The sequence below is a fragment of the Enhydra lutris genome, unplaced genomic scaffold (genome assembly GCF_002288905.1).
Source record: "Enhydra lutris kenyoni isolate GAN:26980312 unplaced genomic scaffold, ASM228890v2 scaffoldscaffold31, whole genome shotgun sequence".
In the NCBI taxonomy this organism is placed as follows: Eukaryota; Metazoa; Chordata; class Mammalia; order Carnivora; family Mustelidae; genus Enhydra; species Enhydra lutris.
The window spans coordinates 7,317,511-7,341,428 of record NW_019154115.1 but is presented as its reverse complement, the minus strand read 5'-3'; the positions used below and the strand labels follow the sequence as shown (position 1 = coordinate 7,341,428).

Sequence of the window (23,918 nt, the reverse complement as noted above, 5' to 3'; positions counted from 1 at the left end):
CCTTAGGTTATCAACAGACACTTAGGCTATTTTCAGACCTTGGCTATTGTGAATAATGTTGCTATGAACATGGCAGTGCAGGCACCTCTTTGAGACAGTGGTTTTGTTTCCTTTGGATATATCCCCACAAGCAGGATTGCTGGATCACATCTATGTGGGCTTCTGACACTCAAATACAAACAAAAACCAGCTTTGTTAGTGACAATAATGGCAGCGGCAGCTACGATTTATTGTGTGTTTGGGTCAGGCACTATGCTGCATTCTTCAGAGACATCACTTCATTTCTTCTAAAAACAACCTCACACAGTACGGTCATTAACAGCCTTTTACAGATGAAGAAACCATGCTGGATCATAAACTCCCTGAGGGCAGGGATATTTGTGTTGCTCGTTGACATATTCTAGGTGCTGAGATGAGCACATCGTAGGTGCTCAAGAAACTCTGCTGACTGAAAGAGGCTCCAGAGCATAAGCAGCTTCTCCAGGGCCATGGGGAGCACCACTGGGATTCAGACCCAGGATGCCTGGGGTACACCAAGTCCAGTTTCCTGACTCACCCACCCCCCACACCCCAGTGTGTATGCTCTCTGACCAGGGACGGAGGAACCCAGCCAGCTCCCGCCACTCACCTGACTCCAGCTCCCTGCAAACCACTCCACCTTGCCCGTGCAGGGCCCATTGTCACAAGGGGTGGCCTCTGCAGGCCGGTTGTTCCCACAGCCCTCCAGGGGCAGGCTGCTGATGTGGTTCGTCATGCACACCACGGAGCGTGTCCGCACTCCAGCCCCACACTCTGCTGAGCACTGCAAGACAGGAGATGGGTGCGTTAGAGGGGAGGCCCCCTGCAGGCTCTGGGGCCGCTTTCTAATGACATGAAGGACTGAACGTCGTGTTTCCCGGCTTACTATTTCCCCTAGGAATCCCTGACCATTTTTCACGCACAGCCTATTCCATTATGGGACATCAGTATGGCAAACCTCCATCTTAGCTTTTCTAGGACAGTCTTCATTCCAAATATCCTGTCCCATTGTTGCAATGGATATGCTTATACTTGTCAGGCAACCTGTTTTGACTTTTGCTTTTGAAAACAGATCCAGCAGCAGAAGAATGAAAGCATGAACACTTGGGCATAGGTCTACTTGCTGGTAGCTGAGTCTGGGCTGTTCTGGGGAAGCTGGGGAAGTGACATCTGTCCCCTCAACATTGCTGCCTGATAGTAAGTACTGCAGGGGTCTCAGTCCCTGAAGGCCACAGCTGTGACAGTATTAGCAGACAGCTTCCTATAGAAAAAGAACTTGACCTGGGAACCAGACATATCCATGTTAATATTCCTACTAGCTGGATGGCCTGGGGCAAGGGACCCAGCCTCTTCCATCTGTGGCATGCTCATCTGGACAGCTGGCATAGGAGCACATTCCTGGCAGGATTACAGGTAATGAATAATGTGGTCTGCATATAGCAGGTGCTCAGTAAATGGTATGGGGCTTGAAATATATATCCCCACTCTAAGGTAGAGAAACTGAGGCAAGGTCTTCACTTAAAGCCACGTAACCACCAGTGATTTCTGTCCTGCAAGCACACTCTGTCCTCATCTAAGGCCTACTAAACACATTCCTGAGTCATACCCCAAATGCTTTTCCATCTGTCTGAAAGAGCATTTTCCATCTATCTTGAAATGCTTTGGAATGCTGCCTTATTTTGCTTCTCTTCCTGTCTGTTCAGAACTTTCCAGATCTCTTATCTGAGTGCTCCCCAGATACCTCATGTTCACCATGTAGAACAATGCAGCACTGCCTCACCACCAACCCCATTACTACTCTTGGCTTTCCAATTTGTGCTTAAATTTCTACCAGGATTCAAAAGTTGACCATTCTTTTGAGTTCTTGCTTCTGTCATCAAGCCAACCTTCATGTCTCACAGATTCCAGTCTCACCACATTTTTCCTGTCCTGTTTCTTTCTGCCCATGGTTCCCAACACCACTGATGTTCTTCCCCTGGACTATGGTCCCAGCTCATGGCTCAGTCTCACCACCTTTTCTAATTTGCTGGGCTTCCAGGTGCTGGGAGTGCCATGTTGAAAATCCCTTTGATGCTGTCCCAGTCCAACATGGACCTCCCCACCTGGCATTCAAGCTCTCCTATAAGACGACCTCAGTCAACCTTGGTCTTCTAGGCTAACTTCCCAATATTCTTTCCCACACAGCTCATGCTGGACAGAGCTTGGGTCCTCCACTTCCTGATTGCATGAAGTGCTCATGGTGCCTTGTCCATGCTGTTCCTTCTAACCGCCTAGAGAACTCTTTCTCTTCATGAGGACACATCGGAATCCATGAAGACTCAGCTCAAAGGCCATCTCCTCTGTGAAACTCCCTTGATTGCCTGATTCAATATACTCTTTCCAGCCTCAGAATTCTCAAGGCATGGTTCATCCTCCTATCTTCCTGTGTATTATGGTTCTTTATGTCCTGCTTTATTTTTTCCTTTATAGAAGTAGGCTCACTGAAGTCAGGGACTACTGAATCATCTTTACTTCCTTCTCAGGTCAACACCTTACCCATGAGCAAATCCATGAATATCAGTTAAATAAATGAACACAGACTTGGGTCCTTCCTTGCTCCTTTCTCTTCTGTTACCAGCATGTTCCAACTCTGAAAGTGGCCCTTTAGATAACAACCAGAGCCCATTCTAAGGGTTTCTGCTGGGTATTCCCTTAAAAACAGAGTCACTGTTTTTTGTTTGTTTTTATCAATATGACTATTTTTTTTAAATAAGCAAAAGCAATATAATTTAAATAAAATTTGAGAAAAGAAAAAAATACATCCCTGGTTCCTTAACAAAGTTTCCATTTTCATTTTTGTGCATTCCTACCTAGTCTTGTAAAATCATAACCCAGAAGACCAGGCAAACATTTCCATGACTGCTGCTGGGCTGGGCCTAACTATTCAGGGAAGAATCTCTCTGGAACAAAGAGCCCGAAGGGGATTAGAACATGCCACCCCAAAATATGCTGCTTTGACTTATTTTGAACTGAAGGCAATTGAGAAACAACAGATCCAGGAAAGGCTCTCTGCCCTTCTTCTCACTGTCTAAAAGCAGAGCATAAATTTCCACCTGGTATCAGGAAGAAGAGAACATTTTTATAATTGGTGTTGGGGATCTGATGCCAAGATGAGTTCAAAGAAATAAACTTTACGAAAATAACCCTTCTCTTCCATTAGGTTCCCCCATATATTTCTCAGCCACTTTCCTACATTTCCTACATGTTTCTACATGTAGGAAATGTAGGAAAGCCCCTTCCCTTTGTCTAGTCATTTCTTCAGAATTTATCACTCTTTGTTAAAATGGTATAGAGGCATTCAAGCCCAACTGCTTTGGGATTTTCACTTCTTTCCTATGAGGTTCCCTGTGCCACACAGAAAAATTAACATCACATAAAATGTGTTGGCTTTTCTCCTGTTAATCTTGCTTTTGTCAGTTTAATTTGCAGGCTTCTACTGCAGAACTTAAGAGGATAGAGGAAATGTTTTTTTCTTCTCCCTCACAGGCTCACAAACCCTTTGCATGACTCTATCTGCATTGTTATTAGGAATGGGAGCCAAGGAGTCAGTCCTTTTTACAACAAAACAACAACAAAATCCTTTGTTACATTAATTGGAATGTTCTAAGCTAAAGGGTTTTTTGCTTCAGCCATATATGATGTGATCTCTTCCCTAGCTTTAAACACTCAAGATATTGAAATCCTCCTGAAGAATACAAGGCAAATTAAATTAACTTCTTGTTTCAAACCCTAAGAATATTTCTTTCCCTGTAATTTCCATTTGGCTAACTTAATTTCTGCTTTCCAAACCAAGTAATGTCCTCACATCTGGGAAAATTTCCCCATATCCCCATGTGCTTCATATAAAAGAAGAATGTTAAGGACCAAGCCAAGTGCCCAATGAGAGAACACTATGGGGATGAACCCTACCGAGGGACTTCTCTTTATTACCTGACCGGCAGCGAAAAGCACAAGGCATTTCAACTTGGAAGTAGTTCCCCACACAGGCCCTGGCTTGGAAGCCTCCTAGCAGGAATGAGGGGGAACGATGGGCCCCTGCTGGGCAGCAGGGACCACCCTCTGAAGCCAGGCACTGAAACACACCCATTCACTGTCCCTGAAGGACATGCCTGAGAAAGGGACCAAATTCTCCTGTTAGTCAGAAAAGGACCTGACTCCTAGCTGAACTCCTGGGCTGACAAATCACAGAAACGCATGAAATTTCTAAGCAACAGTGTCTTGAGGATTGTCTTCTCGCTCCAGGGACAGCTGAATGCTAAATTTGGCCCAATCAGCCCTGGAGGGACCAACTACAAGGCTCTAATGGCTCTTCCTGAATTTCAGGTTCATGTATCATCTTCCCTAATTAAGTAACAAAAAGCTCAACGTCTTATTTTCTTCTCTTGGAAAACATCCTTAGATATTAGGTGTTACAAAATTGAGGCTGGTGGACTTTCTAAGTGGTTTTTGTTTTTGTTTTTTTTTTTTTTTGGTCTGTTGTGATTAAATATTGCCTGTGTGTTTAAACCTGTCATTGATTTACAGAACTAAAAAGTATATGATGCCCCTGTCTGCTAAGGCCTACCCTCAATTAAAGGTGGCTGCAAAGACGTGTTTATGATGAGTCATTGAGTCAGAAAACTACACAGCCCTGGAAGTTTAAGAGAAGACCCAGGTTTGATTTTACACATTCAATTTAATCAAGTAGAGATTAATTAATTTGATCTTAAATTGGGCAACAGGATGTATTCTGGATCCTTAAGTGTTCGTGCACTTCAATCACATTTTCTTTAATCTCTCCCCCTTGAGCTCATTACATGGAGGGTGTATCTCACTCATGCATGGCATTACTAGGTGCTTAATACATGTTTACTGCCATTGCAAAAAAAATAGCAGAGCTCAGCTAAAGCTTAACAAGGTTGATTTTACACAAAGCCGCTACTCGAGTGTGAAAGACTGACACCAGCTGGTCATTCCCAGGACTACGTGGTGACTCCAAGGCCCACCCCAGAGCACCAGCCTCAACCAGGTCATGGTTCAAGTAGGTTATCCCATAATGCTCATTCAGCAATGCTACCAATGAGGGAACTGAGGGTCAATGCACCTTCCTGAAAACCACCCACGCCTCCTTCCCACTCATCTTCTCCAGGCATGAACATTCAGTAATAACATTGTGTTCTGGGGGCCGATAAAGCAAAATTACCTACTTATTTATATCAGAGCACTAAACTGACATGGCTTAAAACATCTTTCAAAAAAGAGCAAAGAAATTCTTTAAACAGAAGAATAAAGGGCTCATCTTTTCTCTATTTAGAATTTTAAGACAAGGGTTAGATTCAGCAAGTACTTATGTTAAAATGTAAAGCAAATTTACATTAAAAGGAAATTTACAAGTATTTGTTGGAGAGGAAATAAAGAATAGGGGTTGATTCAGTTATAGTAGACAAACAATAGCTTAGTCTAATTAAAATTCATGCTCTAAAGGTTTTTAATGCCACTAACATGTGTATAATTAATCATATGTGAAAAAGGAAGGCCACTAAATTATACCTATATAGTATTATGATTTGTATCTTTTAAATACGTATGAGTACAAAAAAAGCTATATATGTAAAGTATTTATGAGTAGAAAAAAGTTTAACAACATAGCTTAAAATTTTTTAATTATTATCTGCTAGTGAAGAGATTATAGGTATGCTTTTGATTTTTTTTTTAAGATTTTATTTATTTATTTGACAGACAGAGATCACAAGGAGGCAGAGAGGCAGGCAGAGAGAGGTGGAAGCAGGCTCCCTGCTGAGCAGAGAGCCCGATGCGGGGCTCGATCCCAGAACCCTGGGATCATGACCTGAGCCGAAGGCAGAGGCTTTAACCCACTGAGCCACCCAGGCACTCTCTGATTTTTTTTTTTTAATAGCAGTATGTGTTACTTTATGACCAGAAAAAATGAACATTATTTTGATCCATAACTACATTAGATCTTTAACTGGAAATGCATATTATTTAAGTGAAAAATATATTTGAGAGAAAATGTTTGCAAATACCCATTAAAAAAGTAGAAATGGCATTTTTACTATTTTGTTAAGTAAAGATAAGTTATTAAGTGTGTAGTCATATAAGAACTATGATTAAATATTTTAGATGAAATATTTGAGATGCATTATCAACTCAGTTGTCTTGCATCGCCTGTCTTTGTATGTAGCTTTTTATTGATTATATTGTTTGTGTTATATAAATAATTTTCTTTATATTTTAGAATAATGATTGATGAAGGTGAGGAAGTATTTACTGAGAAAATAATTTCAGCTCTTTTAACCTTTACACGAGCATTCTAAAACCTCCATTTCCTCTAGTGAATGTGAACCTTTAGAAAAATTTCCAAGCTTCAGTCTACTTGGACATACAAGTCATTGAATATTCATGAAAGAAATTATTACCTTAAGCTCTGCATGTTCTTTATGAGAGTTCATATACTATATTAAGGATTAAAAGGGTTTAAGTGCTCTAGACTTCAAATGATCTTGCTCCTTTTGTTTCATAACTTAAACTGGTATCATAAATTCTGTGTTTGTATCACAAACTTTTATATTATAGGACACAGACATTTTAGCTTAAGGTCTTACGTATATCTGACAAAAATAATTTTCGTCCAAAATTATTTTACAACAAGTCTTCCCAGTAGAAAAATGGAAGCCTGGCATCATTCTCTTTATTCGTTTGTTTGCACACTAACTGCGCGGTGTTTACTGTGAACCCAAACGCGTTTGGAGATGGCTAGAAATCCAGAAACAAAAGAATTAGTTGAAGGACCTAAGAATTTTTAGGAGAAGAGGAGGAGGAAGTCTCGAAATATCTGTAGGGCTGCAGTGTGTTGGGGGGGGACACCCATGTTCTACACGACCAGAGTGGGAGTTCGCAAGACACATTTTAGTCCCATGCCAAAGAATCCCTCTGGACACCGTGGGCAACGGCCTCAACCTGAGAATTTCTGGGAAGGAGCTGGGCTCAGTCAGGGACACTGCAGAGGGCTCCTCATGCTGGCAGGAGACTGACCACAGTGGCTTCTAGACGGCCTCCCAGGACTGCTTGCCTGCCAGGAGCTGAGGTGTGTTCTGCTGGGAGGTTTGGGTGGGGGGAAAGTGGATGTGCAGACAGAATGGGGGTGGGCCCTGCTGGACTCGGCCTCCGGTGCCCAAGTCTGAATCCGCAGACACATTTTGAGAGCACCTACCCTCCATTTGTTTCCTTTGAGTCGGTGCCTCCCCGAGGGCTCATTTGCCCATTTCAGCCCATTCCTGGGACAGAGGCCCTATTCGCTGCTTGTCCTTAGAGTTCAGTGATTACATATGGGCTCTCTATCTGGAGGCCCTCTGGGGACCAAGGGGTGTGGCCAGAAGCCACAAGGTGTCAGGAATCCACAGCAGATCCATCACTCGTTAAAAATCTCCAGGATGATCTCCGCATGCGGGGTGAAGGCTGCGTTGGCAGGGCTGTTCCTCCACCACTCCCCCTGCTGAGGTGGAGTGTTACTGTGATCACGGTGATGAAATTCAGGGGTGTCTTAGCGCTGGATGGGGTAGAAACCCCTATGAGCATTTGCCGGGTGATGCTCAGAATACTGGACGACCACGCCATGGTGGGCGCTCACCAGTGGGAGGGATGCTGGCCCAGGAATCCACCCACGTGGCGGGCTGGCGACGCAGGACGCTTTCCCCCTCTGAACTTGAGACAGCGCCCTGTCATTCCCATGATGCTGCGGGGAGAGGAGACTCCCGAGCTCAGCGTTTCCTGACACTCTAGGAACTAGCCTGGTCCCCTCTTACCCTTGGCCCAGCGGCCTCCGCAGCCCCTGGGAGCCTGTTAGGAAGGCAGATTCCCAGGTCCACCTCCCAGCGGGGACTCAGACTCAGCTCCCCCCCCCACTCCCCGCGGGGGTTCCCAGGTGATCTGTAGGCACACTCCAGTTTGGGAGCATGGTGAGGAATTCCGGTGAGGGAAACGGGGCCCACCTGGCCCAGCTGAGAGGAAGGCACTAAGGACAGAGACAGCCAGTCCTGTTTCCATCCCAGTTCAACCCGCAAGGGCTCTAGAGAATCCAGAAACCCATACTCCCTTGGTGTGGGGGCCAGTCTGCTGCCCTGGCAGGAATCCCCGGATGGCCTCTCCCACTGCCAGTCCATCAGTCAGCTTCCGTAAGAAAAGGAAGGTAGAGCTCATTATCTTCTTCCCCCTCTCTCTTCCCCACCCCAAGGTATGCTCTGTAATTCTGCTTAGTACTTTTCCCTAAACCTTTGTTTTATTGTGGTAAAATACATGCAACATAAAATTTACCATTGTAATCATTTTAAGTGTATATTTCAGGAATATTGATTACATCTACACTGTCGTGTAACGGTCATCATGACCCAACTCCAGAATCCCTATAAATCCTATTTTTGTCATTTTTCTTTTTCTTTTTTTTTTTTTTAAAAAAGCAAGCGTGCACATGCACGCATGTGAGTGACGGTGGGGGGGCAGAGGAGGAAGGAGAGAGAGAGAATCTCAAGGAGGCTCCATGCCCAGGGGAGCACCGCATTGGGCTGATCTCACCACCCTGAGATCACGACCTGGGCCGAAATCAAGAGTCAGATGCTTAACCGACTGAGCCACCCAGGCGCCCCTAGTTTTGTCTTTGACAGATGAACTCTATCTCTTGCCGCTTTCCCTTGCACACAGTTAACTCTACGTGCCTCAGACTTCATCTCTGACACCTGCCCCCAGGGACCCCAAGGGAGGCCAGGTTACTGGGGAAGGGGGGCAGTCCAGTGAACTTCCAGTGAACTGCGCTGAGTTGTAAGAAGGAGGGAAGGGGCCTGCCACTGGCCGAGTGCCTTTTATATGCCAGGAGCTCACACAACGAATGAGGCATGGGAGTACCTGTTCACCTCATTCAGGATTTCACTAACGTTCACGTGCAGTGCGAAGGAGAACTAATTCTTTCAGGCCCAGCGCTCACCCTTGCAGCCCCTCGGTCTTTGTGTAAAGAGGGAAAGCCTTTTCCCCCAAGCCTTGGAATGCTCAGCCAGGGACTCATCTTCATGGGGCTGGGTCGCGGCCCTAGGAAGCCCGCTCTGCCCGCCCGCAGCTCACCCGTTCACTCCACTCGGTGAGGAACCAGCTCTTGGCACAGGGCCCCATGTCGCAGTTCTCAATGTCGTTGGGCCGGAGCTTCATGTTGCATTCCTCATCATCCACCACGTCCCCGATGTTGCTCACGCACTTCACGTCTCGGGTTCTCTGCCCCACTCCGCAGGGCACTGAGCACTACAACAGCAGGAATACGTCAGTGGGATGGGCAGCTTGACCTCTGAGGGCCTCCCCAGCCCTGGTGCCCTCACCCTTGTCACCCGCCACCTGAGCGGATGATGACCGCGGAGAGACCCCCTGGGTGGCTGCGAGTCCCCTGCAATGCAGGGGCCCCCTGGGGAGCCGCCCAGCCCTTAAAACCTCACCACCGCTCCTCTGAGACCGACTTGGCTGTCCCACCTACTCTGTGGCTCTGGACCTCCGTTCTGTCACTTGTGAAACCCGGGTATGAGACTGGAAGGAGCAGACGTCTCATGACACGGGAGACAGGTGACCCCCATATGCACGTGACTCCCACGGGCTGCGGAGGATCGGGGCACACTAGCCTTAACTCTAGCGTGCTGTTGGTTGCATCCTACGGTTTGCTAGACGGTCCTTCCAGAACTCCCCAGGAGGGGTTCCCTCTAGGAGACCTCAGGGCTGTCCCTGAGCGGGGCCTTTGGTGGGGTGGGGATGCCGGCAGTGGGTGGGGGGCATGGCCAGGAGTCCGGGAGCGGGAGCTCCAGACCAGGCTGCGCGCCCCGCCTACCGAGGTCCAGTCCGTCCGGATCTGCCACTCGCTGCAGATCTTGAGCTGGCACGTGCTGGTGGTCTCGGGCTTCTCTAGGTGCTGGCAGCGGTACGGCTGCACCGTCAGGCTGCGGTTGGCGTACACCTGGCGGCACAGGACCTGGCGGTGCTGCATGCCCAGGCCGCAGGTTTTGCTGCACTCGGACCACTCTCCGATGTCCCAGCTAGCTCAGGAATGAGAGAACGCGAGAAGGCCGGATCACCTTCAGCCGGGGAAGAAGGCACAGCCGCAAGAGCCCGCACCACCCCGAGAGCCAAACCGCACAGAACCATTAACACCATTACGCGGGGGTGGCCCTCACCCCAGAGCACAGCTTCACCGTCGGACCCCGTGAAGCAATGTAACTCTGTCCACAAGCTCTTTACTGGTGGTGACAGCCCGGTTTTAGAAAATTAAAGAAAACCGAGAAGGTGCAAATGATTTTTATCTAAAAAACCCCCCAAACTCCAAATGGTAGTTTTAGCATCCCCCTGTAGAACATTAACCCACATTGGATCTTAGAGATCTTCTCCAGAGTTCTTTACTTCTCAGGAGCTACTTGCTCATCAGTTTCACGATGCTCCCTTGTCACCTTGCTTTGTCTCTTAGTTACATAAGACATCAGCACACGCTCAATACGTAGGAGAATGTTTCTATTACTTTGAAAATTATGTGGAGACCCTATCTCCTTGTTCTTCTGGAAGTGTCCTCTTCATCATTCAGTAACCACCCCAAGACCTCTCCTGAGATACTTTTCCCGACTTCTTCTTGCCCACGGACTTGTGACTCTCCTCATTCTCTCTGCTCACAGCTCACCTACAACACCGACGACGACGGGCTATAATTCTCAGCTTCCTCTTTGCTTTCCCCCACCAAGCTTGCACGTAATTGCTCCAAATGACCACAGGTGTGTGCTCACGGCTAAAGGCTACAAGCTTCCGCGTTCACCCCCAGACAGGTGCCCTTGCTGAACAGACCGAGTCTCATGGCTCTAAATCAGATGTAGACAGATTTTATGTCTGCTACTAAGGTCTTATGCACAAGCCCCCAGAAGCGACCCGGTTAACAGGCGACCTCCGCATCTTACAAGGCTGGGCAAGGGAAGAGGTTGCAGGGCTCCTCCTCAGGGGTAGGCTTCATGCTGGAGTCACAGTAGCTCTCGGGAACCTCTTCGTGGGTGTTTCTGTGTACACAGCGAAAAATAGGGAACTGCGATCCTGCAAGGGCAAGGAGAACTTGTCAAGGACAGCCCCACACAGTCGAATGTCGGGCTCAGGGTGCAGGTACACAGAGATCCGGGTACCGATAAAGAGAGGCTGCAGGAACAGAACATGCACACACACACACACACACATACACACACATGCACACGCACACACACATTCCTCCTTCGTTCATGCATTCACACACACCTCCCCCACAAGGGCTGTGCCAGGCAATGTGGGTGCAAACAGAGTAGGAAGAATTACTGCCTTCCAAGAGCTTATCATCTCTTTGCGGACACAGTTGGAATGTGCTAAAGGCAGATGCGATTTTCCTAACAGTTCAAGATACCATGAGGCAGGAGAGTGATTATAAAATGACCACAAGTAATAACTGTTTGGAGATTTTCTGGAGACATCACAGAGAAAGGGTCCTAGAGGGTCTCGCTGGATCCTAGAGAAGAGCGGAGGTTGGGTAGCCATGCACATGTGTGTCTTGGAGGGAGGGGGCTGTGCAGGCGGCTGAACAGGAACAAAAGTGCCCAACACACTGGCCTGCATGTGCCTGGAATGTGTGAGACTCAGGCTTAAGCAGAGAAGAAGATGCAGGACCGGTTAGGAGAGCAGCCGGCTTCGCCCTATGCTGTAAAGCATTTTACCCATTCCCCTAATAAAGCACTGACCCAATGGTATTTTCAGTTATTTGAGTAGATATCTGCTTCCCATGAGACAGAGAGCTTCTCAGGGGCAGAACTAATTCTTGTTCATCGCTGTAATCCCAGTACCTAGCAGAGTAACAGCCACTCAGTAAAAATACTGAATGGATATTTATCAGAGGTCTAATATTTGTTTATTTTGTAAAATATACTAACTGCCTCGGGGTTGTTGTTGTTGTTGTTGTTGTTTTGTTTTGTTTTAAATACATAGCTGAGTTTCACTGAGTTAATATGAATAAATGTATTTTTTATTATGTTATGTTAGTCACCATACAGTACATCATTAGTTTTTGATGTAGTGTTCCATGATTCATTGTTTGCGTATAACATCCAGTGATCAATGTATTTTGGAGAAAAAGTCAGAATCCATTAAAAGGAATCTCTAGCTTGACCAAAAAAAAAAAAAAAAGGGCGGACAATTCTGTTTGCCTCTCTCTCTCTGCTGCCCTCTGGTGGTATCACGGGGTATTGCTAACGGCTGTGTACAAATTGAGAAAGGTAACCAGGGAACAGGCCATACAACTGTCTGAAAAATATGTTTTTCCACAAATAATTGTCTGTCCTCCCCCCACCCCGCTGGCCCCCAGTCTAGGCCACTACCCAATTCCTGCTGGGCAGAACACAATCACTTATTCTACAGTTCTGTCTTAGCTCTGTTGCTAATTGGCCTGGTGTTTGGGGTTTCTGAACTTCCAAGTTAAGATAGTTTAATTGTAACCGGAGGGATAACTTTTCACATAAACATCTCCATATTTCATTGTCCATGAAAAGCGTGTCATTGCTTGTGGAAGCTGATCTTGTGTGACCCCTGAGCCACAGGGCGGTTCCCATAAGAAACCGGACAAATTGGAAGACAGTTCTGAATCTAAAATGATCATTTGTTTCAAAACGACTCTGGCAGTAAAAACTCATAATGTAGCTTTGCGACCATTATTTAAAAAATAATGTTCTAATGAAGTATAATTATTGGCAGAGTAAAAAAAAAGTGTAAAATTAATAGGAGACAGAAACTTCTATGGAATTAAATTTTGTCCCGTGACATATCTGCTTCCATGAAGAGATTGTTTAAATTAAATTCCACAAACATTAAGCACCTTGTGCTCACTTACAAAGATGAGTAAGATTCCATTCACGCCTTGTGGGGTACCCACTTGGGACCCAGCTATTAAGGGATTAAGTAAAAATAGTATTATTTATCCCTTCAGACCCTGTGGGTTTAATTTCTTAGCTGTCAAGTTTGCGGACTGGAAAGCAAAAGTTACTACTCCAACCCTATGGCACTCAAATGAGGGGGTAATTTAGAATCTTTAGCTAAAAGGATACAGGATGTCATAGGAATGCTCTGTGCCTTGGAGAGATGGGTCCTGCTCAGGGCTGTTTGCACATGGCCACGGACCTTCCTCATCCTTAACTGCCCTTACACTACACTTGTCCACCACGGTCCAGCTTCAGTGTTCAGCCAAGGACGTAAATTCAGAGGCTCACTCTCTGTTGGTGTGAAAACACCAGAACTATGATTCTTGATTCCAGTGACCACGCGGTTTCTTTCTTTGGGTCAGTTTTGATTTCTGCAGAGAGGGAGAGTCACTCAAATGGTATCTGGCCATCTCTTCATTGTACAGCACGCCATTCTATTCCGCCTCTAATTGCTGGCAAGTGAGACTGGGGTTGGTGAGGTCAGGTGCGGGCTGGGCTTCAAGCAGCAGGAAAAATCTGGGATCATTTTAGTTGGGTTTTATGTTGTGCATGTTGACCGGAACAGAGGTATGTTATCCTGGAGGAGGGAATGAGACCGCAGGTAATCCGCAGATATTAAAGGAGGCAAGTCAGTGAGTCTGGAGGACACCGCAGAGAGGTTGGTATGGCATTGTGAAGAGAGGGACAAAATACGGAGCAAGTAAAAAATGAAATCATCCGAGTCTTGGAACTCCAAAAGTCAACTGAGCCAAGCCAAGTGTTTGACCAGACAGAGGTCTGGGCAATGGCTGGATGGAGTACGACGTACTGCGGGCTGCCAGAGGCAGGACCCCTCACTGTGGCGGTGATACCATAAGGGGGGGGGGTTTCCTTGAGAGGCATGGAGACATGTGGTCTGGGGAGCTCCACCAGGAAGGATGGAAGAAGATTTGTGTGGGGACGAATGGTGAGGTCACAGGGGGCGTGGGTGTGGGTTGTGCATACAAGAGCAGGATGGCACCAGTGGGCTCGGAAGGGCGTGGTCCTGGTATATTTGTCACTACTGTTGATCTGAACAAGGGCGCGTCCATATTGCCTCGTCTGCCTGCAATCCAGCCATTGCTGCTGGGAGCAAACCCTACAGGGAGCAAAGGAGGGGCATCCATGGGCTGCTGCCATTTGTCCGGCGGAAGAGCAAGGGGCTAGGGGTATGAGAGAAGAGAGGGCTGGGGAAAAGTGCTGTGTGTGTGTGTGTGTGTGTGTGTGTGTCCACAGGGCAAAGAAGAAAGACTATATTAAGAACATTAAACCAAATCATATGGAAATGTCGAGAAAAAGACTCTTCAGCTGCGAGTACATAAATCCACATTCTTCAAGCTACGGATAAAACACAGTAAGGCAGTACCACCTTGCTTATCCAGGATGCAATGATGTATAAACCACTCTTACATCTTTTCTAATAGCTGGATAACCCTCATTTGACAATATATTCATTAGTTCAAGAAACACTTGAGGAGCATCTCCTTGTGGGCTGGCTACGATCCCAGGGGCAGGCGATACAAGGTGTCCACAAACAGAGACAGCTAGGCCACACGGAGCTAGGGCAAGAATGTGGCCCGAGTTGCTATGCTGTCCCATGGGGACAGTGCTCCCCTGTGCCTTGCAGGATCAGGAAGGGCTTCACGGAGGAGATGCACCTGAGCTAGATCGGGGAGTGTAAGCGGTTTGCTGGTTCCATACCAGGGAATAGAGTAAAGGAGGCTGGTGTTTGGCTCAGTGTAGATCCCACAGGCTGGGGCTGACTGGGAGAAAGATAATCAGAATCTCTAGAAATGGGGTCCCTCCATCATGCCTTGAATGACCCCGTTGAATGACCATCAGGCTATGTGGTGTCTACCTGGCGAATGCAGGGCTGTGTGTGCAGCATGAAGGGTGAGAGGGCAACAGTACATGTTTGGGTTCTTATTCTATTGAAGTCCATGAGGTGCTGTCTGACGGTATCCAGATGCAGCAACATCTCACCCAACTGGAAAGGCTGGGCCACGCAATATTTCCAGACACCAAGGGGAAGAGCCTCTTCTACACATCTGCCTTCTTTGATACAAAACCACAGGACGGCAATTTTTCTTCTTTTTATAACTTTCCCTCGTGTGTACCTAGCACAAAGGTGTCTGGTTCCTCCGGTGGGCGTCGCACTGCTAACTCCATGGTGGGAAACGTCAATACTCCCACATTTGGACCCCGGGTCCCTATGTCAGCTGTGTTTCATCCTACCCGCCCCTCTGCAGTTCCAGGGGTGACTGAAATGACTTGGGCCTTCTTGTATAATTTAGCTTTAGCTTCCTGCCTCTGTTCGGGCACATTCTATGGGCATTTCTTTTTCCCTCCTAAAGCTTAAAAAGGGGATTAGGCCAATGAATCTCCAGTCTACATTCTTTGCACATGGATTAAGCAAAAAACCACAAATGAGGTTCGTGGCCCTGGAGCAGGGCTGGAGACAACCTTTGAGCCCGCGGACTATTCTGCTGATAGGAGTGTTTTTCCATGCCCTGGACCACACTGTGTCAGCAATGAGACTGGGCTGAATGCCTGTTTTTGTGCGCCTGAGGTCTTGGGCCATATTCTGTCTCTCAGTTTGACTTCTGAGCACTCAAGGCCGAGGAGCTAACGTCAGTCATGTGGGAGCTCCATGCCTATGCGGTTGAGCCACAGTAAGCCCCTTGGACACCAAACCTCGATTATCTCGTCCACACTACTGGGCTCCTGCTGTCACTCATCACTGCCGGGAGAATTCAGTGCATCTGGGTGCAACTCTCGTGGGATGGGACACCTGGAAGCTGGCCCCTGGTTTCTCCTGGACTTGGCTCCACATGCCTTCTTGCCTGATGATACCCACCTGTAGTCTTTCAGTGTAATCAGTGGTGGCCACAAAGAGAGCAGCTCTTCTGAGTCTCGTGTGTCCTTGTGGATCATCAAGCTTGAGGGTGGTCTTGGGGACCCTCCACACAATGTCATACCAATGAACCACCTCACAGTCGGGCTCAAGGAGGGGAGGGTGTGCCAGGTCCCTCAAGCCCAGCCACCCATTCCTCGCAGAGACCCTCCTCACCCGCACTGGAGCTCACCTTTCCCACAACTCGTGGAGCATTCTGTGGTCCCGAGCTGTTTCCAGTTGTGGTCCCGGCTTCGCCTTGGGGGCTGCGGGGCCACTGGCACCAGATTGTCGGGTCGGTGGGAGGAAAATCCATCTGGATGCCTGACTGGGAAGGTCTGTGCCGATTCCGAGGTGAATACTTCGGGGGCGCCACCATGCACATCTTCCTTCTCCTCGGCCCCCTCTTTCTCTGCTCCCTCCTCCTGGCTCCTTCCATCTGTTCCCAGCTGGCCATTGAAGGGCTCTCCTAGGAGAGACAGGTGCATGCACATGGAAGTAAGACTGGTCTAGACCCGGAAGCCCCCCGAGGACAGCCCTCCAACATTAGAAATCACATAGCATGAGGTCATTTCCAATTCAGAGCATACGTATTTTAAACATGCAGATACCAATTTCCCCCAAATTCAAAACATGGTTAAAAATGAGTAAGAAACAGACAAATGTCTCAGTAGGAAAAGCAGGCAAGGGCCAGGAAGAGGCCAGGCACATAAAAAGAAACACAAATAGCCCAAAGTCATACAAAAACGCTCAACTTCACTCATAATGAAAGAACTTCATGTGAAAACAAAAAATTGCCACCACTTTATTAGCCTCATGATAAAGGAGAGAAAATCTGAAGACCCTTAAATCCCTAAACCCCTCACTGAAGGTAGAGGAAAACCAAGGACGAGGAGCCGGCAGATAGACACAAAGTTTTGGAGGGCAATTTGGCCATATTTACCTAAGTTTGTTTTATTTATTTATTTATTTATTTATTTATTTGATTTTTTTAATGTAAATTCAATTAACTAACACATAGTGTATTATTAGTCTTAGAGGTAAAGGTCAGTGATTCACCAGGTGCATAGAACACTCAGTGTTCATTACATCACGCACCCTCCTTAATGTCCGTCACCCAGTTATCCCATCCCCCCATCCACCTCCCGCAACTCTCTACCCAAGTTTTATTTATTTATTTGAGAGAGACTGTGAGAGAGGGATACCACGAGAGGGGAGAGGGTCAAAAGGAGATGCAGACTCCCCACTGAGTGGGGAGCCTGAGGCGGGGCTCAATCCCAGGACTCCAGGATCATGACCTGAGCCGAAGGCAGATGCTTAACTGACTGAGCCACCCAGGTGCCCCACCCTCTGCCCAAGTTTTAAATGTACATACCCCTTGACTAGAGATTCAGTTTCTAGGACATTTACCCTACAAATATTCCTATTCATTTACACAAAGCTGTGTGTACAAGCACGGCTACTAAAGCGTGTTTTGAATTAGCCAAACAGTAGAGTGAACTTAAATGTCCACCGGTGGTACTTGTTAAAATACGGCATGTTATGTTATTTTTTTTTCTTTGAAAGAATGAAGCAAAATTATATGTTGTGACATGAAGATATGACTGATACATTGTTTGATGAAAGAAAAAAGCATAGCAGAAATCATTTTGTATATATGTCTACACAGGTGTGGCAGGAGCCCTTATGAGAGATTAAATTTGTGTTCTGCCCTTCGTGTCTGTCTCTCCTCTCCCAGGCCAAGTGGCCAAGCCCTTAGGTGTTCTGGATACAGATTTTTGCAGGGAAGTAAAAGCTGTGGGAAGTCAACAGCTCTTCCTTCTCACTGTGAGAAGTTTCTTCCATGTCTTTCAGTGGCTAGGTAGCTCATTTCCTTTTGTGCTGAATAATATTCCACTGGCTGGGTAGACCTCAGTTTATCTATCCATTCATCTTGGTTTCATCCAAGTTTGGGCAGTTATGGGGCACCTGCGTCTTCCTTCCTATATTTCTATTTTGGTTGAATATTATTCAAGCATATACTAGTTTGATACAAAACAAGGAGGCAAATTCCAGAGTTACTGTAGAATCCAGTTAAAACTCAGGGCTTTCCCCACCCTCCATCACTTACACTTCATGGCTTTAAATATTAAATACAATTTAAATCAATGGAATCAAGATGACGCATACTGACATAAGCAAGATTAAAATATTACCAGACAAAAAGATTTTAAAACCTTTTGCACACCTTGAATGTACTGGGCACTATGCTGGATGGGCACCTGGTATTCAAAAAAAATACCTTGGCATGTAGGGTTTTTTCCCCTTCACTACTATGTAGATTGGGAACTTGCTCAGAGAAGTTTCTGACTTGCCTGAGGGTGCACAGCAAAAAAGTGGCAGAGCTGGATTCAAGCTCATGGAGGGTGGAGAATGCCCCTCCTCACCAACTTTTTACAACTGACTCCTTCTGGGCCCACCCTGTCCCAGGTAGCTAATCCCATGCTACCCATTAGCTGAGACCCATCAGGCTTGTTATGACCATCATCATGCTGTAGGATTTCGAATAGTCTGTCCGACTGTCCTTATCCATCAGCATCAGATCTCAGGAACGTCCATATTCTGCCATCTGAACCTTGTTTCTCAGACTATGTACCCTTCCTGCAAATGGCTTGCCCATCGTGTTGGGCTGAGTGTGCTGATGTTCAGTTTGGACAACACGCACAGCCCACGTGCCCGCTCACACCCTGCTGTCTCCAAGGAGCTGGGTGGCTCCCCCCTGACCTGTGACAGTCAGATAACCCAGTTATCCATCTAGAGGGCCAGGCCTCACATCTGTGCCCTCATTGCTGGGACAGATGTCAGAGCAGCTAACCCTAGGTGGTATAACAGACAGGGGACTGAAGTCACTGTGGGATCTAGACAGAAAGTCCATGTCTCTGAGTTTCCATTTGTTAATTTTTTAAAAATTTATTTGACAGAGAGAGAGATCACAAGTAGGCAGAGAGGCAGGCAGAGAGAGAGAGAGGAGGAAGCAGGCTCCCTGCTGAGCAGAGAGCCTGATGGAGGGCTCCATCCCAGGACCCTGAAATCATGACCTGAGCCAAAGGTCTAGGCTTAACCCACTGAGCCACCCAGGAGCCCCTGTTAATTTTTAAGATGAGGCTAATAACAGCCCCTTTCCTCTGAGCGCTGTCATGATAATTTGGTGAGTTCAGCTATATGAGGGGCTCAGCGGTGTCTGGCACACAGCAAGAACTCAGAGCATGTGAGTGATATTAGCACTGCTATTTATGCAGGCCTTCCTGTTCAAAAGATGGAAAAAAGTAGTCTCCATTTGGGTAGTGGGTTCTGTTATCACCTGGTAAAGAAATATCCACAGAGCCAGATGGCTGCTTGTCTATCGCAGAGCCCACAGGAAAGAGGTAGATAATTAGGTGTGAACTTATTATTCTTTCCTTACAAGTCAAAGTAGTGACAGTAGAAGCAAAAGGGGACCAAAAGAAAAGGCCTGAGGTGGGCAGAATAATGGCCCTCTGAAGGTGCCTGCATCCTAATCCATGAGGATGATACCTTATATGGCAAAAGGAGCTTTGCAGATGTGATGAAGTTAGAAGATCTGGGGATGGAGAATGGTCCCGGTTTGTCTGGGGGGCCCAGAGATGTGATGATGGAAGAAGGGGGGTCAGAGCCCGAGATCCGAAGGTGCCACGCAGGAAGAAGCCAAGAAGCAAGGAGTGCAGGAGGCCTCTCGAAGCGAAAAGAGCAGGGTGACAGAACCTTCTAGAACCTCCAAAGGGAGCACGGCCTGCCGACACCTTGATTCCAACCCAGCAGAACCCATTTTGGACTCCTGACCCTCCCGAACTGTAGGATAGCAAATTTGTGTTGTTTTAAGCCACCACGTTTGACATAATTTGTTACGTGGCAGCTAGAAGGAACTAATATTGGGTATCTCAAGATAATGAACTGGAAAGACAGACTCAGGATGTTCACCTCGTGTTTGAATCAAGTGAATGGGACCCTCTTATCAGCAAAGGCTCAGATAAATGGTGAAGCATCCTCTAATGTCAAGGGCGCGTCCATGCGTTTTTTCTGTGTTGACTGAGAGACCCAGGGGAGATGCACGAGAAGAGACAGAGGGCTTTAAAAAGAAATGACTGGGGGCAGGGGTGGTTGGCTATAGAACAAGAGGTTTTACCTGGTCTCCTGTGAGGAGGCACCTGTGGGCTGATGGCGTTGGTCCCCATGATGACATATTCATAGTGGACTCCGGGATTGGGCTGCTGGTGGATCATCTGACAACATAGAGGTCAATGTCACTACACCGGCACACGCTCATATCCCTCTCCTGCTGGCCCAGGGTTCCCCAGTTTGCATGGCACTATCTACACATGAGTGGGTTGATTCAGATCTAATTATATTAGTGAAACTGTGACAGGTTAAAGGAAAGCTCTTTCTGGATGGTTTTTTGTTATTTGCTTTTAGAAGAATGAAGGACTTAGAAGAAAACTGGGCTGAAAGTCAATATGTTATACATTCCAAATAGAAAGATGGGAGCAATGGTAGCAGAGCCTTTCTGTGGGCTCTCAACCATCTTAACATCATGGTTTAGATTGTGCTCGGTGCGCTTAAAATGGCCAGGCCAAGTGTCTGCTCCAGGGGGACTCATTTGAACACTAGGTGGCGAGATACAGTCATGCCAAGAAGAGCCAGCCCTCTGGGCAGAGCCAGCCTGGGAGCCTTCATGTTCCTTCAAAGAACCCTACCTAGCCAGGAGGTTGGCTCAGGAAAGGCCTGCCCCACCCTCTCCCACGTGCATTTTCTGGGTCGCGTCCCCCCTCATCCGTGGAAAGCTCCAGAACCACAAAGAGATGGGTTCAGGACAACTGGTGTCAGGGAAGTAAGTCTCCCTGGTTCCTATCCTCTCAAGCACCAATGACAAAAGCAGGATATCAAGCAGGAAGCTGCAGAAGGCCATGGAAGTCAGGAATTAAACATCGTCTGGGACAGAAAACACAACATAAATCAGCACAGCTTGGCAGAATAAATCCCTCTCTACTGGCTTCAGAACACACACTCCTTTGTGCCCACGGCCTTCCTGGTGAGAAGCAGGGTGCTGGGCTTAAACAGAGCAGCAGAACGGGGATCTGCTATGTGACTATGAGCTAGGCAAGGAGACACTGTCCCATTCTGATATTTCTGTCTCTACTGCTTTCTAAAGGGGCACTCCTTTGACCAGTTGTGTCACCTAGAGCAAGCCCCAGGGTCTCACAGTTTTTGATTTCCTCATTGGACGAGAAGCTTAGGGTCAGAGCTGTCTCTTTGGTCCTTTAAAGCTGTGAGCATCTCCGAGTCAGTCCTGCACGGTGGGTCTTGCTGGTTCATTAGAGTGTGATTCTGTCCGCCATCATCCCTTACCCACTCTCTGCATGGGAACTGGGGCCTCCATTCTACAAACCACCGAGGGAAGGCAGACATGAGAACCCCTGAGCTCCGGACACATAGGACCCAGGGTGGTAAACAGAACTCCAAGGGATAAAGGGGCATGGTCTCTGGTTCGCTGTTGACCCCTAATTCCCTCATTTCTCTTTTCACGTATTCTGACAGTGGGTCTGAGGCCGGAAGCTCTCCTTGCCTCTCTCATGCCTCTTCTGCATGAGCACCCTGCCAGTGCAACCCTTGTCCCATTTTTGAAGTTATTCTTGGCCACCGCAACCTAGACCACCCACAGTGGCCCCTTCACAACCGGGGTTTTTACCCCTGATGCCATTTGAAACTTACCCAGAGTCCAACAACCAACTGGACAGTCTTAAAAAAAATATTCAAAATTAACTATAACAAGGCTTCTTTTATAGTTTCTAGTCTATGAGCCTCCAGGCCCAACAGGAATGAACATATAACTATATAATTGGGAGAACTAATATTTATAAAATTCTAACACAGCAAAGTAGCATGTAGATTCGCATGGCTTTGAAGATGGTAAGAGAATGCAGATCTGTGTGTGAGCTCGTCTTTATCAAAACCCGATTTCGAGCTTTTTATTTCTTGTCACTTTTTAAAATTTCCCGATCTTTTGAAGAAGACTGGATTTTAGTGCTTTCTTTTAAAAATAAGGACAATTTTAAATCCAGGGCGACTTCATAATTTAGTTTCTTGTAAAATAAATCCCAAATTGTGTCTTCTGCCAGGCAGGGAACCTGTAGTAAACCTCCGTATTGTTACTCCGAGCTTTATTGTATCATGTGGAGTACTCTGGAGCTCTCATTTCTTCATTCGCTTTAATAGAATTTGAAGAGGGCTGGGAACTTGAGCGGTCTTGTCTTGCTTTAGGCATTTGCTTTCTTTTGCCATAAAAAGAAAACATGCCAAATTAGCATTAGGAGAAAAGTGCCTGGAGGGAAGCCAATGCTCATGAAATAAAGGATATGTTTTGCCTCTGATTTGGTTCAACAAGTAAAAACGGTTTTAGGAGGTCCATAAACTTGGAGAGTAATAAACATCTGGTAGAGGTTAGGTTTCTAAGAACTAGGGACATTCAGAATGGCAAAGATGAACACCAAGCACCCAGGCACCTCAAAAGGCTCAGCTCGAATGGTTTTATTGACCATAGGCACGGATTTGTCGCTTATCTGTGCTACGTGTGGTCCTGGGAAGAAACAAGATGCAGAATCCCAATCGTCCGGAAACATGCAAACTCACATAGACATCCAAGATCTCATTCGTGGGGCCTTCAGCCAGAAAGGATTCTCCAGCGGTGCTCGAGATCTCATTTGGACGCTTGTAGGTGAACATGGTCCCTCCACCCTCGTACCTTCCCGGCCGGTCAATTGCCCAGTTCCCGTTGATGATGGAGCGGCCGGAACGACTTCGCAAAGCTGGCAAGAACAACAAGACAGTTCCTCACGTAAGCCCAGGGTGTGCGCAAGAAAGTGAATGGGTCCCCTGCCCCCTAGTTGCTGGCTCATTCATTCATCAGAGTGTTTCCTGAGGATCCACTATGAAGATCCACTATGAAGAAGACTCACTATGGAAGGCCATAAGCTCGGCCCTGAGGAATCTAGGGCGCGATCACTTCTTCCACCCGTTCAAGCCCTTCCACCACTTGGACTTAGTAGAGAAAGGAGGAGTGGGGGTGGTTAGGAGAGAAGGATGTGGAAATGGAGAGGGGAAGGGGAGAGTTAGAGGAAGAAGAGAAAAGGAGAGGAAGGGGAATTGTGTTATATCCCACTATCTGGGTGAGAGGTGGCACGTGGGCAGCCCGGGAGCTGATTTTGGCCCACAGATAAGCTTAGTTTGGCCTTCATCGTGTTTTGTTTTGTTTTGAAATAATTAAACCCAAACTCAACTTGGGTTCTCTAGCTTCTAGCTTGTCTTGTAAAACAAGAAGACATGTTAGCTTTGGCTCGACATCCCCTCACGGCAGCAACCAGCTGGAGCTGAGGAGGACCTCCCCATTAGATGGGGTGTGTGTGCTCTAATTTGTCCCAACCCCTCTGCTCCCTACGACTCCCCAACACTGAGGCTAAGTCTCAGTATACTGCCTATTCATTTATGACTGTGGATTATTTATCCCATTTACGATCATGCTTGCATTGTGATTTCTCTCACAGAACAGAAGTTTTCTTAGAATTCTTTCTACTTGTAGGTCTACTAAAAGTGACAACGCTAAAGATAGGTCAAGTGGGTCCCATGATTTTCTCCTACCTGATCACCTTCATTCATTTGTATGACCTTCCAGACTCCTGTGGGCTTTTGAGGCTATGAACCCTGCTAGAGGCTCCCACGTACACAGTCAAAATTGACCCTCATGACACTGCTAAGCAGGTGTCTGTCCCTGTCTCTCAGACTATGGTTCAGGGATGAGAGGGAACTTGTTCAAATTCATGAAGATGAGAAGTGACAGAACTATGTCCATATGTAGGAGGGAGGTAAGAAAGGAGAAAAGGGGCAAGGAAAAAAGTGTTCAGTTAATGAGAGAA

General features: G+C 46.9%; 1 protein-coding gene across 1 annotated transcript in view; it reads right to left on the bottom strand.

Moving 5' to 3' along the window:
* Positions 1 to 23,918, bottom strand: part of LOC111153240 (thrombospondin type 1 domain containing 4) — a 199,085-nt gene that overhangs the window by 15,672 nt on the left and 159,495 nt on the right. Inside the window, exons 3-9 of the mRNA XM_022512144.1 lie at positions 22,639 to 22,814; positions 20,138 to 20,234; positions 16,151 to 16,426; positions 11,019 to 11,148; positions 9,911 to 10,115; positions 9,166 to 9,339; positions 629 to 802 (exon numbers count right to left, since the gene is read on the bottom strand). Coding sequence (XP_022367852.1) covers positions 629 to 802; positions 9,166 to 9,339; positions 9,911 to 10,115; positions 11,019 to 11,148; positions 16,151 to 16,426; positions 20,138 to 20,234; positions 22,639 to 22,814 — 1,232 coding nt within the window. The remainder of the gene's footprint in view (positions 1 to 628; positions 803 to 9,165; positions 9,340 to 9,910; positions 10,116 to 11,018; positions 11,149 to 16,150; positions 16,427 to 20,137; positions 20,235 to 22,638; positions 22,815 to 23,918) is intronic.